Source organism: Copadichromis virginalis, linkage group LG11 (assembly GCF_057382275.1).
Source record: "Copadichromis virginalis isolate Kocher_CV1m ecotype Utaka linkage group LG11, C_Virginalis_male_GT1.1, whole genome shotgun sequence".
Classification (NCBI taxonomy): domain Eukaryota; kingdom Metazoa; phylum Chordata; class Actinopteri; order Cichliformes; family Cichlidae; genus Copadichromis; species Copadichromis virginalis.
Window position 1 is genome coordinate 11,218,034 of NC_140628.1, and position 15,689 is coordinate 11,233,722.

Below are 15,689 nucleotides of genomic sequence, written 5' to 3' on the forward strand. Positions count from 1 at the left end.
AGGAATGGGAAGATGTGGAAAGAGAACAGCTGAGAGAAGAGAGAGAGCAAGAGAATGAAGAAGAACAGGCTAATAAAAATCCCGCTGAAAGTTTAGAGGCAGTGCCGCTGATAGATGGAGAGATGGGAAAGGAAGTAGGAATAGAAGAGAGAGAAGCACAGCCAACCTTTAAAGACGGACAAGAAGAAGCAGCAGCAGAGAAGATGTCACACATTAACACGCCAGACTCATGCAGCTCTGCAGCTGAAAGACTCAAAGAGGACTCGCACACCTTGTTATCACAAGAGAACATTCAAAGTCCACACTTAGAGGCTGGGACTCAAAAAAATGGACACGCACCTGCTGAGAACACACGCACATCATCTTCATCATCATCATCAGGAACTATAACCCCGTCTGATGCCAGCGCATGCACACATTTGTCTGCAGGTCCAGACAACAGCCAGGCTGCACAATCAGAGGAGGTAAATGCAAAATTATAATATGATTTAATTCCTAATGAAAATATTTCTTCTTTAGATGTTACCTCGTTTATGTTTTATATTTACACAAACGAGGAAGCACCTCCACATTAGCTGTATTATTCTTTAAGATCACAAACCAATATTAAAAAAAAACACATTTTGTATTTTGTATTTTTTTTTTTAAATGGTGAAAACAAGTGTAGTTTTACTGGGATTAGATTCCTTAATCTGGTCGTATCCTTCTTCCTATTTGTATGACTTTAAATATGTAGATAGTCCTGCTTAATTTGCCAATGCAGAGATTCAGTTTGAAGTAGCGTCCTCTGCATGAGTGCTGAGCAATAACTATTTTATAGTGTGTTTAGTTCTCACGATAAATCATCTCCGATAAATCACTCATGGTAAGAAGACAAGCATTTTTATCCAGTCTTATACTGAGGTTGCATTTGTCCATTTCTGCTGGTAGGTTTCAGAGGGTTCCCATCACAGTGCATTCGAGCAAGTGTTTTCATCCCTTCAGAAGACTCAGCTCAATATGGAGACTTTCCAGCGGCTTAGGAAAATTTATGGAGAACTAGAATGTCAATACTGCGGTAAGACAAATAAAAAAACAAAACTCTTTGAGTAGATTGGATTTGCTTTGTCCTGCTTTTTTTAATATTCACTTAACTGTAATTTACTGTTAAATACTGTGTGCAGCTCCTAATCACAGTTTTGTGCCGCACAGGTAAACTGTTCTGGTACAGAGTCCACTATAACAGCCATGTGCGCACACACACCAAGGAGCACCTGCATTACTGCTCAAAGTGCAGCTACTCTTCCATCACCAAAAGCTCTTTAAAGCGACACCAGATCCAGAAGCACAGTGGCTTGCTGCTGACTTGTTCGAATCCTGACTGCAAATACAGCACGCCTGACAAATACAAACTTCAAGCACATATGAGAACACACAAAGAGCAGGTAACTAGCCTGAGCAGACCAGTTCCTAGTGATAGGTTCTTAATATGTGGTGCTGTTGAATTTATACACTGAGGCTTAAACAACTAAAAATGATTGCTCCTTCAGCCTTTCCTTGTGTCTTCTCTTCAATTACAGGGGAGGAGTGAGACGTGTCCTGTCTGCCATCGTAATTATCCAGAGCACAGACTAAAGCACCACATTAAAACATCACACCCTGGTAAAGAACACACAAGCATTGCTGTGTCACTACAAAAAACTATATAACTCATTCTTGTTTGTTTTTATTTTAAAGCAGATTCAGATCTGTCTTTTTAAAACTCCCAGTATTACCTTTTGCTCCTGCCTCACTAAATCCAAATTATATTATTATATAATTATATATATTATATTATTATTATAACTTTTTATTGGGCACGTATTGTGAGCACAGTCAGTCAGGTAATTTTATATAAAAATAATGTTGCTTTCATAAATACACAGTGTAGAATGGTCTTCCAGCAAACTGATGTGATTTCATAAACTTAGTTTTAATCTATTAAAAATACACGCGGAACTGATTTGTGGAAGCTGCCATGTTGGCCCACCATCTTGAAGTGGCTGAGATGGACTGGCGATGTTCCACCTACTTGAGTTTTATGTGCCTGGCTAGAGACTGTCCACAGACTGTCCACAGACTGTCCACAGACTGTCCACAGACTGTCCACATACGTAGTACGGCAAAGATGGAGGAGAAGAGCTCGTAGGCATTTCTGTCCCATGGTGGCAAATTTTAAGTAGTGCCTCCACCATCAGACTCAGGATATGTAGGATGATGCTTCTGTTTAATCATCCGAGAACCCGTCCCCTTCACCAAAAAGTAAAACAACTCAACTGGGATCTGGATAAAAACCTCATCCTCCCCTTCCGCACGTTAAGCCACATTTTACAAACTCAATTCAGAGCTCTAACACACAAAATATCCCTAAACACGCTTATTTATTCCAGATATTAATTGTTATCAGCAGATTAAACATGTGGCCGCCCCGTCTCCAGAGAGCTTTCAAAACGAGCCAACTAAACAACAACAACAACAGCTAAGCTATGCGTCATAAACTAAGTTATGCCAGCTAATGTTAGGCTCGAGTCTCTTAAAAATCACACTTTCCCTCTGATAAATAGTTTGATTATACTGAACAAGAACTTTTTCACTAAGTGTCCGAGTCCAACAATGTTAGATCCACTTCCAAGAAACTTTCCCTGATGCTGCTTAACAGCAACAATTGACTGCAATCTGCTGACATCTACTGGTTAGATTTTACACCCCGGACCTTTAAATGATCAAAGTGTTGCAGTTGCTTTCAGCCAAAGCTGTCGCACAAGGCTAAAATAAATAAATAGCAAAGCTAGTTTCTGTTGCTAACTTTCACAATATTTTGATGCCCATTAGAAATTTGCCATCTTGTACATTTACTGCATGTTTCTTTGTTTGCATGGATGTTTTGGACAGACACTCTTCCTATACAAGGTAAAGGACTGATGGTGCAGCGTGCGGAGAAGTGCCCTTACTGTGACTCCTACTTCCTAAAGAACAGCAGTGACTTTCAGCAGCACATCTGGGCCCATCAAGGTCTGATAACACTCTGCTCTTTAAAGCTGGCGACACGCACACAGCACAAGTCCTCAGCACATGTAAGATAAGATAAGATAAGATAGAACTTTATTAATCCCTCGGGTGGGTTCCTCTGGGAAATTCGACTTCCAAAAAGCACAGCAACGACCGAAGTTACAGTTACAGAATTGTTATATATATATATATATATACACATATATATATATATATATATATATATATATATATATACACACACACACACACACACACACACACACACACACACACACACACACACACACACACACACACACATATATAAATACAGAGACAAATATAAATAAAATATACAAAGGGGATAAATAGAATAAATAGGAATAAAAAATAAAAATACAAGTGAATTGCACATTTCAAGTATTGAGTCTATTGCACTGTTGACTATTTACAAAAAGTATTGCACAAGGTATTGTACAGTGAGGTGAAGAGGCACTACAGCTTAGTTGTTCCCCCCTCCTTTGTCCTCCTGTTTCCCCTCCCTCTCCCCTCCAGAGAGGAGTTAAACAGTTTGATGGCGTGTGGGACAAAGGAGTTTTTAAGTCTGTTAGTTCTTGTCTTGGGGAGAAGCAACCTGTCACTGAACAGACTCTTCTGATTGTTTATGGCCGTGTGCAGAGGATGCCCAGCATTGTTCATAATGTCCATCAGTTTCTTTAATGTCCTTTTCTCTGCCACTGTCACCAGAGTGTCCAGCTTCATGCCGACCACAGAGCTAGCCTTCCTGATCCTGATGTGGGCGAGCACCTCTGCACAGAGTTTTACTGTATCATTATTTTTGAAAGCTGAGTTACCATCTGTCCCTCTTCCTCCTGGCCGTCGTCCAGAAGAATGAAGCAGACTGCAAATACACATGCAGATGTTGTTGAGGGAAATTGGCCCATTAGTCAAGTTACTCTTAAAATGATGAAAACAAAAACAAGCAAAATTGTCCATGTGTGATGCTGGCAAAAGAAACACTTTAATGGCTATTTTTCTTTTGCACTGGTCTCTGCAGCAGGACTTTTTGTTCTGCAGATGTTTTTTTTTAAAGGTGAATGAGATTGCTAAAATTACTTTAAGACTGAAGAATATGTCCCTGCTCGGCTGAAGCTGCTTAATATATACAGCCTGTTCATATCTGCTGTAGAGTACAACATTTTGTCTTGAGGAAGCAAATTGCTGTACTCGCTTGATTTGATAAGTTTTTTCACCTCGTCAGTTTATAAAACAACAATTTTCAAAAAAGTTTATCTGGCTTTATTTTCTTTTTCTTTCTATTCTAATACTTGGCTGACTCTAATCCAGATCACCGATGGCTGCACCTTTTCAACAGTCACTCGTAAATACAATTGGCACCAAGTATCCATAAAATATCCACTTTAGTCGCGTATCTCTTAAAAGTTCAGGAGTAAAAACATTTTCCTGCTGAGATTTGCTGTTTATGGCTTAAATATAATTTGATTGCATTTGGAAACGAAGATTTCCATGTTCAAAATGTCTATTTATTTTTTGCTTAATAATTTAATTTAATTGCTTAATAATCTTTTCTGCTGGCAGCTTGTTAAGTGTGTGTTTGTATGTTGTTGTCTGTGTGGGTAGGTTTGAAGCCATACGTCTGCAACGTGTGTGACTATGCAGGTCGCAGTAAAAGCAACCTGAAGACTCACATGAACCGACATAATACGGAGAGACGTCACCTCTGTGATCTGTGTGGGAAAAAGTTCAAATCTAAAGTCACGCTGAAAAGCCACAGACTGAGCCACACAGATGAAGGTATGCACTTTGTTAAAATTACATTATGTATTTCTTTAATATTATAATTTAAAATTAATGATAACTTTGCATATGTCACAAATGCTCTTAATGACCAGTGATGATAAATGTCACAGTGTTTACTTTGCGTCTGTCCAGGGAAGCGGTTTCAATGTTCAGAGTGCGACTTCACCTCGGTCTCTAAACCTTCCTTACTCAGACACATGGAGCAGCACGCTAAATTTAAGGTCAGATTACATCTAACCTTACCATCCTCAGTTTTATTATTATTTATCTTTTAACAGAATATAAATAGAGCGACAAACCATCAGGGTCCGTGATTCCATCTCAAATCAACACGGGCCTTTTATGATACAAAGTTTCAACACCTATAATGATTACTGTGAGATTTTAGCATCATTTATCAAATATCAAAGAAGAAAATATATACTAATAAAAAAAGAGTAGAATAAAGAAATACAGATGACTGAAAATAGTGTAGCAGCCATAATCCTTACACCAAACTCCTTGAACCACAAAACTTTCATGCAAATCTCAAACGGTCGAGCAGAAAATGTTCTAAAAGTTGGTTGATTTCAAATGAAATGACCCATCAGCATTCTGTATTTAAAAAAAAACTTGCTTTAGATATGCTGCAAAATTTTACCCAACAAGAGAAAACTAGAATTAAACAGCAGCACTAACATGTGTTTGTCTCTGTAGCCGTTTCGTTGTGCTCACTGTCACTACTCCTGCAACATTGCTGGCGCTCTGAAGCGGCACTACAATGTGAAGCACCCGGATCAGAGATACGAGAATGCCGGACCCGGATTGCCAAACCCTGACGCCCTGAAACAGCAAGGTCCTAACTCTGCTCTCCCTCCACTATGTCCAGGCACCTTGATTATTATTAATTAATATATAATTTCACTGCAGCTAGACATTTGTAAAACATTTGAATACAGCGTTGACATTTGTTTTCTCTTGGCAAGCTCTGGTTACTACATTGTCTGACCTCTGTCGTAGCTGTAATTGTTGTCTGACTTAGAGTATGTAGGGTTTCAAACAAAGTGTAATATAGCTCTTTGTGTGTGCTTATGTTTAGGAGGTATGAAGTGTCCCGAATGTGAATTTGTTTATGGCACAAAGTGGGAGCTGAACCGTCACCTGAAGAGCAAACACAGTCTGAAAGTGGTAGAAGGCCCTTGGGAGGTAAACAAATACACAAGATACAATGATAATAAAATAAAGCTAGCTGGGTGTGAACGCTGAAGTGTGTGGACTGGTAGCCTAGAAAGGGTATTCTGTTTATCCGGATGTAGAGTTTACTGTAGAGAAACGGGGCCCGGCGAGCTACTGTAGCTCTTCTGTGTTGTGCCATCTGCTTGATCCAGAAGAGAAGACTAACTGCTCCATTAGTAAGACTCTTTGGTTATTGTTTTGGTATCAGGAATATTGGAACAGATCATTTTCTCTAAAAATCACGTCTCTGTGGCTTTCAAACCCAAAAACATACTACGCCAAAGAACTGGTCTACCCCAAGGATTGGGTCCCCCGGCACAAAGAGAGTAATGTAGTGCAGGTAGTGAAGTACCTGGAGGATTGCTGTGAATTATACATTGGGGAAAACAAACAGCCTCTGGCTAAGAGCTGCTACTGTCACCCAATTTATGCTTCAGCAGGAAATCTACTACGTAACTTGATCTGACACTGAAGAGATTACTTAAATGAATGAGAAAACATTTCTCCCACATCCAGATGAACAGGATTTCTATACATGAATGATTGAGCATGCATCCAAACATAGAATGAAATTTTATCACTTATTTACCGCTGTCCTGTTTGGCTAAGTAAAGAAGGTAAACATTGTATCCACACCATGTCATCCATACCATGTTAGCACCTTAGTATCCCATAGCTGTAGAATGTTACCATTGGGTTTATTTGTAGTAACTAGAAACTAACTTAATATAATCTCTTCCTTGTGTATGAATACGTAGGTGGGAGAGGAAGTAGAGGCGCAGTATGTGTCTGTGGAGGATGAACAGCACCTGTCAGAGGCAGCATTAGCAACCCTGCAGGACAACGGTAAAACCTTCAAGAAGCATCAACAGCTTCAGGATAACTGAAGCTGTTTTATGTGCTTATAATGTGCGTTTACCTATGTCCTATATAACACTGAATTCATTTAGTGCCTTTTCTGTTCAGTTAACATCCAGCAGATCACTGAGCTCAGTTCAGAGACTCAGGATGCTGTCACCTCCATGGTCGCCATGGCTCCAGGCACTGTAGCTGTTGTACAGCAGGTGAGCGACAAAACATCACCATGTAAGGAGGTGAGATTTTACAAAATGGCAAAAAGTTTATGTTGAGCTGTCTCTGAAGTTGCAGGTGGCCGACGAGCAGGAAGTCGGTAACTGCAGCAACCAGCTGATGGTGGTAAACACAGAGGGGGCCCTAAATGGTGACCAGGTGATGGTGTTAGAGGAGGGACACAGCCTGGAGGCACTGACAGTCCTTACTCAGGGAGACGACACACACCACTATATTGTCTACGTACAGGAACACACTGTAGAAATCAACTAGTGTTTTGCTACCATTTTACCATAATGTACCAATAAACAGTAAAATATGGATTTAGCAACATTTTCAACACTTAGTTACATATATTTTTCAGACAGTAATGAAATTAAGTGCAATACGCCTGTGATAATGTGGTATATTTTGTACTAACAAAGTATATTTTAATAAAATCTCTTCCCTTGAATGTGCTTGCTTCATTTCATCAAATTTAATGACAGGCTCATAACATGGTGCAATATACTGTATTAGAAATACCACAAAGCAGACTTCCCAGTAAACACCAGGTAAGAAGAAGGTGGAAGTTAAAACCACAGATACCATTCTAAAATGAAAATAGTACCATGCAAACTGATTCATGTGTAATTTATTCGCACATTTATTTGTCGCTGAACCGCATTAAATATTATTAATTTACCTAGAACGGCTCTAATACAAATGATGTAGTTCCGTCTCAGTCCAATAGATGGCGGTGAAGAGCCTTTTGAGTGCTAACAGTGCATGTTAGTTTGCGCAGAAGAAGATGAACTGGTGGGAAATTTGACGCGAGTGTTTTTCTATTAACCGAAAGAGCCCAATAAACAAACAGCAATCCTATATTTACTAATATTTACTGGAGATGGACCGGTATGTTTTAGTTATATCTTTTTGCCGAACTGATGACGAGTCGCCGGATGGTTTTAAATGTAAGTTTTCATTTAACTTGGAAACATGTAATACTTCCTCTGCCAGTACCTTAAAAGTGTGCAGACTTAGCCCGTGTTAGCTTTGTAACTGTAAACTTCGTCTGGCTGAGCTCTTAATATCGTCCTGACTTTGTTAACCTTTGTTCGTATACGTTTGTGTTTCACATTTTGTTTGTAATCACGATGGTTATCCGGTCAAAGAATTTGAAGAGTGAACTATGCTAGCAGCTTTTAACAAATTTGCTACTTGTTGTTCTTTTCAGTCTTAAATAAATCAGAAATCTGCTTGTAATGAATCCTGACAGCTCAGTTTTCACTGATCGCAGGTTTGGAGCCACTAAAGCAGATATATGGCAGACTCGTGGACATCTCCACTCAGGAGTCAGAGAAGGTTTCTGTGTTTCCAGGTACAGTAACAGATAGATAACTTAGATAGTTGCTCTATCTATTGGTTCTAGATACTGCACATTAATCACTAATCAGCATCACTGTAAATGTTCAATTTTCAGTGGTCATTTCTTGGCCAGATGCTAAATTGGTCATCAAATCAGTCATAAAGGAACACCGTTTAAACCTATTTACGAATACATGAGGCAAAAATAAGATAAGAAGTAGTAGTTTGCAAAATAAAACATATACAAAGCAAACAGTTTTTGTAAGACACTGTTGCATTGTCAGAGCTTCTGTATAGCAAAGTATTCTAGAGTCAAATGTGAATCCATCTATCTGACAGCTGAAGTTTGGCTCAAATTGGCTAATGCAACAGGACAATGATCCCAGGCACAGCATCAAATCTGCTTCCTCAGAATGGTTGAAAAAGAAAAGAATCAAGATGTTGCAGTGGCCCAATCAAAGTTCAGACCTCAGCCTGGCAGAAATCCTGTGGCAAAAACTTAAGAGAGCTGTGCATGAAAAATCAGTGAACTGAAGCAACATTGTAAATAAGAGTGGTACAAAATTTCTCAACAACCATGTGAGAAAAGATGAAGTTATTGCTATTAAAAGTGGTTCTACAAGTTATTGAATCGTGCGTTGTACTTAGTGTTTTACAGCTGTATATACTTTAGTGTTGTATCAGTGTTAAGACAGACCAAGTTATTTCCCTTCCTTACATCTTTCTCACTGCATGTTTTCCCAGCTTGTTCTCTCAGTGGCAGCCCGTCAGCTCGGAGGTGGTACGTTGCTGTTCAGGCTTGTCACGGAGGTGCACAGGTGAGACACTTGGAAGATTCAAGAGCATAGATATGGTGCCTGTATATACAGCTTTTTTATGTGTGATGCTTTAAATTGTCACAAGTTGTCAAAGTCTGCACCAACGTAGCTATTGTGTCATTTCCTTTCTTACTTCTTACTTATTAAATACAATATCAGCTTTACAACAGTTTTATTCATCTTTGCAATGGCAAGTTAGGAATTGGTACAGAATGCCTTTATTAAAACTGCAAAAGCACTTTATGCTTCATACTTAACCACATTGACACACATTTGACAAGGAAACAATGCAGAATTTTACCTTTCAAACTGTTAAGTTGTGAATAAAGAATTCTGGATTTAGTTTAGTAATTGTCTCTTGTTTGGCAGTTTTGCACCTCTAAATGGGAAGAGTTGAGCCTTCACAGATGTGACGGTGAGGAGGAGAAACCCACTTCTTTGGAAGCTTGTTTGGGTTCTCTGAAGAACCAGGAGGCACCGGACCAAAAGGCTGATGAGCTGACACTGACAGAGTGAGATGATAATAATGATAATGTCTGCAGTTATTGTCCGTAACAGGGATTTGCTCCATCTATCCATTCAAGAATCTGCGTGACAGTGACATGTCAGCTCATCTGTTCTCAACTTTTAACAGGCTGATGGAGGAGGCTGCAGAGGGACTGCATGTGCTGTCAGACAAGCTTCCACCTCCAGGTACTGTTATCCAGTTAACATTGGTTACTTTCTATACTTATATATCTTCCGCCTTATAATTTTTATATAATTTGCTCGCAGTTTTGAAGCTGTTAACTTGGATCTTATAAGGCTTTTACTAAAAAAAAAAAAAAATCTAGTTTGAGGATTTTTAATCCACAATGCTTCCACACAGCACTTCTCAGGTGACTTCGATGATTACCTTTAGGGCGCAGTTCGCCACTTCAGTTTCTTCCATTCTGCATTAAGAAAAAAAAACGAAGATTGGCTTGTTTTACTGATGGGAAAAAAGAACAAGAAGTTTGCTACACAAAATAATTTCTCATGGGGCGATTGTGTCTTAGCCAAATCAAGGAATTAAAACTTCTTCTTAAAAGAGTGCTGTCGAATTTTAAGCAGTTAGATTCTGAAAATCTGCCTGCTGCAACCTTGTGGAAAAGGTTGCCTGCTGTACTGCATAAATCTGTGTTCACCAATGCTCTGACTTCTTTGCAAATCTCCCTCGTGAAGTGTTTTCTTTTTTGTTTGTTTTTTTTAAGAGAAGGTTTTTTGGCACACAGTCTCCGCAGGAGTTCAGAAACAGTTACCCTCTAACTTTAGTTACCCCGAGGAGCCAGAGTCACTACAATTCTTGTAATTTGGTTTTGATAACAAGCGATTCTGCCTACTTTTTAAAAGCTCACGACTTGCCTTGATACGTCCTACCAAGAGATGGATGGATGGAAAGAAAAAATTAATAAATAAAAGAAGGAAACACTGTGTCCTTTTGTTTCCTATGTTTTTCAATCAGGTAAAGCCTTGCTGGATGTTCTGGTGCTGGGCTCTGCTGAGCAGTCCCCTCCTGTTAAAGACCTCCTACCTCTGCTGGGAGCCGTCAAACACATGTCCTCCTGGCATGCTGCAAAGATCAGTGTCATCACACAGCACACACCTGGGTGAGAAGATGAAAAATACCCATGCATTACACTCTATTAGGGGTGGGTTTTGATAATCGATTTATCGATTAAACCTCACAAAATTTCAACAACCACCAAACAGCTAAAACAATGAATGAGAGCAGGTACACGGATTCTGCACATAAATGTAAACATAAAGCGCGGAGCCGCTGACGGATCAGAATCAGTGAGATGTCGTCTTTCTCACCCGGTCGGGGCTGAAAGCCAACAGCTCGCTGATTCTGATGTTTCGGCAGGTCCGCGCTTTGTGTTTACGCCCTTTTCTAAAGCTGTTAGTTTGATCTCTCTCCAAATAATATTGTCATGGATTCCCTCTGACTTTTGCTGTTTTGCTTCCAACACGATAAAATCACACTTCATTCTCTCTCTCTCTCTCTCTCTCTCTCTCTCTCTCTCTCTCTCTCTCTCTCTGTCACAAGTCTACCGTTGTTTACAGCGCTGTCGGCCGCTGTTGTTGTTGTTTTTTTTTTTGTTGTTTTTTTCTTTTACTTCTGAAAAGAAAACCTAATTTCTGCTGTTCAATAGACTTCTGAACAAATTTAAACTTTTTAAAATTATGCAAAACGCTTAGCCGTGTCTCTAATCAAACCGCTGTAACTTCAGAGGCAATGTTCATATGTTGATTAATGGTTTTCTTTCGTTTTTGATCTACTGCAGAATATTTTTATAAAATCCCAGGCCAGGAAAATCACCTTCATGTTTTTCTGTGTTTTATCTTCAGCTCCTACACACAAAGGCATCTTCTGTGATGCTCACACCTTTGATAAAGTCTTGCGAGTAAGATAAGATAAGATAAGATAAGATAACTCTTTATTGTCATTGCACAGTCATACATAGTACAGTAGTACAATGAAATTGGAAAAAACTGTCCTACGTCGGCACTACATATAACACAACACGACACGATATGACACATCACAACGTAACAAACAACACAACACAGTATATTAACTTAGTATAAAAAAGAAGAATAAGTGTATGTGTATTGCACACTGTTATTATTGCACATTAATTATTATTGCACCTTGTTATAAATATAAATATTATTGTTATCGTTTTAAACATTGTTACCTCCCCCTAAAAAGTCCAGGGAGGTATCCAGTCAGGTCAGCTATTTACATTGATCAGGGCTATTGCCCTGTTGTAAAAGCTGTCCTTGAGTCTATTTGTTCGGGACCTCAGCAGCCTGAACCTCCTGCCAGACGGCAGCTTCCTTTTTATAGATACAAAAATATGTAAATGTACTGATCTGAATTATAATATTTCTGACTGTCTGAGGCAAAATTTCCCAGATACAAATCGAATTGAATCGAATCCTTTCGGGACCTTGTGAATCGGAATCGAATCGATTCTAGAAATCAGTGACGATACCCAGCCCTGCACATTCCCTCTTACTGAAGAATGCCAAATAGGCCTTCACTTAAACTCTTTAACAGCAATGCAACCTATGAAAAATGGGCTTTTTTGTAATGTCCTTTAATTCTTAGATTTTATTTTGTAACTTTGAAAGGAGCCTTGTTTTTACTGTAGGAAACTTTTCAAATAGTGCTATTTGTGAACTTAAGAGCTTGAAAAAAAGAAAAGTTTCACCTCTCATCCAAGAGGCTTCTTCAGTTCTAAAAACAAAAGGTGGAGAGTCCCAGGGATTTAGGCTACAGCCACACTAGACCGGATAGATTTGAAAACGGCGTTTTTGTCTGAAAACGCTCCTTGTCCACACTAGCGTTTTCAGTCGTTTTCACAGAGTTGTGGGTCCACATTGAAACGGCCGAAAACGCTTACGTTCCAGTACTGCGCATGCGTGAAACGCAAGATGATTCGGCCTGCCTAATTTCTGTCTGCCGTTTATTTACTTTCCGGCTCGTTGAAACGTGTCGGCAAAATGTCGAGGAAAAGCACCGAGTTTTTTAAATGGACTAACAATGAGGTGGAGTTGTTGCTGCGAGTAACACAAAAGTACAAAGTTGCAAAAGCAAGTGAGAATTAAAGAATTTGAAGAAAGCATGTACAAACTGATATTAATCTTTAATAGGGCTGTCAAAATTGAGAGCAAACAAAACAACTGCTGTATAATGCCCTCCACTATCTTAGTTTAATTTGTCACATGACTGACTAAAATGTGTCATCGTTTTCGAAAGTCTCCGTTTTCGCTGTCCACACTGCAACGCGAAAGCACCATCTTCAAATGTATTTGTTTTTGAGAGCGTTTTCCTTCGGGGAAGAAATTCGCCGTCTCAGTGTGGACGGGAGGCCAAAACGGAGAGAAAACGATGCGTTTTCAAACAAAAACACATTAGTGTGGACGTAGCCTTAATCCCTAGTATGGGCTTTCCCCTTAGAAGGAGGTCGTTGGGACCACTGTTGATTATGTGTGTCATTCCACGAGCCAAGGTGTGACAAAAGGTGTAGGTCATTATCATTACTTGGGGTTAAAGGTGAAATCAGTGTGAGTACATGGCCCATCTTATCATGTGACTTGTTGAGGTCACCTAAAGTGAGGTGTGAGTGGATTGTAGGTGGCAGACAGCTGATGGCCTCTTTCACTCCTCCAAAACCATTGGTCTTCCCGGTCCAGTATGTGAACATTGGCATCATTCAAAGAGTGACATTCATCTTTTAGCTGCAGATGTACCGTCGAGGTGACTCTCCTGTGTTGTGCCATGTGTTTGTGGAGTGGCTGTTTTGGTTTTCTAATGTAGAGGTCTGAGTGCTCCTCATTGCACAGCACAGCGTGCACTCAGACACTCAGTGTCTGAGTTTTTTCCTTGGGATGAACCAGGTTTTGTCTAAGTGTGGCTGGGACTGAAGTGCACTGAGATGCTGGGGTTGGAGAACATTCTCCTGTTTCCTCTAATAAACTTGGTACATAAGGGATGACAATGTTGTTCCATCAGTCATCGCCTTTCTCCCTAGTTGATGTCTGATCTTCTTTCCTGTGTATCTTTGGTAATTTGATGAAGGCCCAGTTGGGACAACCACATGTTTTAAGAGCTTTATTTACGTGTGTCTTCCTTCTCTTTCCATCTGTGCCTTAGAGGGAACGTTGGTAGGGTGTGGTGTAGGGTCCTGTTCAACCCAAGTTTGTGTTTCAGTGGGTGATGGGAGTCGATGAGTATGCATGAGAGGGTTTCCAGTGACTTAAAGAAGTCCATTTTTTCCCTTCATTTTTAAGCTCTTTAGACAACCATGACTTGGATGACTGGGAATGTACACAAACCCATTATTAATGAAATCCTCCTAGCTCACCACTAGGGGGAGTTAGATGGATAAATAAGAGAAGGTGCTGACTTGAAGTAATGGATGGATACACATGGATGAACATTTCTGCAGAAGCACTCTTAATGATAAAAACAACAAATTAACTTTGGCAACATGAAGACAGATAATCTCAGGAGATGCCAGAATGACCTTTTTCACCCCACAACATCAGGCATCAAAACACCACCTACCTGATAAGAACTAGACATCTTAAATGTGACAGGCTTATTGGTATAACGTGAATGTACGATTAACATTTGCAGAACTGTTGTAGGCAATAAGAAAACCTGACACATGGGCTTGAATATTGCTGTCTAACAGAGAATAAAAGTTACTCGGGCTCATCAAGCGATTCTTGTTTTCTTCATTCAGATGGCAGAAAATGGCGTCCTCCATCAGCGCCGCTTTGGTCAAGCTGGCTGACTTGGACAGCTGTATTGACTCCAAAGAAATATGGAGGGGAAGCCTGCTTATCAGAGAGAAGAAGGTAAGGGTTGCTGGGGTAACTTCTGGAGATGGTGCACATTTTCAGACTAGTGATGTACTCAGATGTGCACAGGACAGTTGTGTGAATGAGCTGAATATTTTAAACAAAAGAACTGAAGAAACGGAGTCGGAGATCTATCCAATCACTGAATAAATATCAAATTGCTGTTATTATCAACTTCTTGAAATTGCAGGACACTGCCTCACCACAGTCAGAATTTGGAAAAGTGAAACTGCTGAAGCTATTTAACAAAACACAGCTCCAAAAAAATTGGTCACAATTCTCGCTTGGTGGTCAAAGTTTGAGACGGAAATGGATATGAGCAAAAATTTTAACTTTAATTTACATCACATATTCCATAAACTCCCCAGTAATACAAGTTTTTGGTTAAAAACTCCCCAAAGAAAAAAAAACAAAAAACTTTGTAATTTTTACTGCAGCAGCTGCATAGCAGGTCTTTATAACTGTGGTGGGCCAAAAGGGCCAACTTACTATTGAGACGGAGGATTTTAATAAAGATTCTGTGGATGCTGTAAACCTCAGCTGTTTGTCAGTTACAGGAAAGCGGAGACCTCTAGGAAAGTGTGTCTGTGGATGCTGTTTTGCTTACCAAAGAGAGGACTGTGAAGTCTTGTGTCTGTATACACTTGCTTGAATGTAATTGTTCCAAACCTAGCAATGTGGGTGTAATTGATGGTTTCAAAGGAGCAATGAAGGGAAAAAAGCTGTTTGGTAGGTACAGGCTGTTGAGGGAATGAACATCTTTTGTTTTAACCACTGTGTATGTGAGACTTTGTGTGTCTGTGTTTGCAATTTCTGGACAAATACTGTTGTGGGCCGGAGAAAAAGCCGTGTCCTTTTGAACTTTCCAGCTTGCTTGTCCTGGGCTTTTTATTACGAACACATCCTCCTCTGTCACATCAAACCTCTGCATGTCCTCCTTCACAACATCCATGAACCTCCACTGAGGGCTTCGTCTTTTCTTTCTGCTGGACAGCTCCATCTCCAGCATCC

The 15,689-nt window shown here is 39.8% G+C and overlaps 2 protein-coding genes across 3 annotated transcripts in view; both read left to right on the top strand.

The window, feature by feature from the left end:
• Positions 1–7,570, top strand: part of zfat (zinc finger and AT hook domain containing) — a 17,368-nt gene extending 9,798 nt beyond the window's left edge. Inside the window, exons 13-24 of one of the 2 annotated variants that reach the window (XM_085473148.1) lie at positions 1–464; positions 931–1,057; positions 1,192–1,424; positions 1,560–1,641; positions 2,911–3,030; positions 4,651–4,824; positions 4,963–5,051; positions 5,527–5,665; positions 5,909–6,015; positions 6,804–6,891; positions 7,012–7,109; positions 7,189–7,570. The exon at positions 1–464 is cut by the window's left edge and continues 449 nt beyond it. In XM_085473148.1, coding sequence (XP_085329274.1) covers positions 1–464; positions 931–1,057; positions 1,192–1,424; positions 1,560–1,641; positions 2,911–3,030; positions 4,651–4,824; positions 4,963–5,051; positions 5,527–5,665; positions 5,909–6,015; positions 6,804–6,891; positions 7,012–7,109; positions 7,189–7,389 — 1,922 coding nt within the window. In that variant the 3' untranslated portion in view covers positions 7,390–7,570. The remainder of the gene's footprint in view (positions 465–930; positions 1,058–1,191; positions 1,425–1,559; positions 1,642–2,910; positions 3,031–4,650; positions 4,825–4,962; positions 5,052–5,526; positions 5,666–5,908; positions 6,016–6,803; positions 6,892–7,011; positions 7,110–7,188) is intronic. The other variant, XM_085473149.1, reaches the window with a different exon arrangement.
• Positions 7,571–7,891: 321 nt separating this feature from the next.
• The window catches only part of mtbp (MDM2 binding protein), a 40,680-nt gene continuing 32,882 nt past the window's right edge, over positions 7,892–15,689 (top strand). The window contains exons 1-7 of the mRNA XM_085473150.1: positions 7,892–8,069; positions 8,396–8,476; positions 9,208–9,281; positions 9,651–9,793; positions 9,916–9,974; positions 10,765–10,909; positions 14,561–14,675. Of these exons, the coding sequence (XP_085329276.1) occupies positions 8,003–8,069; positions 8,396–8,476; positions 9,208–9,281; positions 9,651–9,793; positions 9,916–9,974; positions 10,765–10,909; positions 14,561–14,675 (684 nt within the window). The 5' untranslated portion in view covers positions 7,892–8,002. The remainder of the gene's footprint in view (positions 8,070–8,395; positions 8,477–9,207; positions 9,282–9,650; positions 9,794–9,915; positions 9,975–10,764; positions 10,910–14,560; positions 14,676–15,689) is intronic.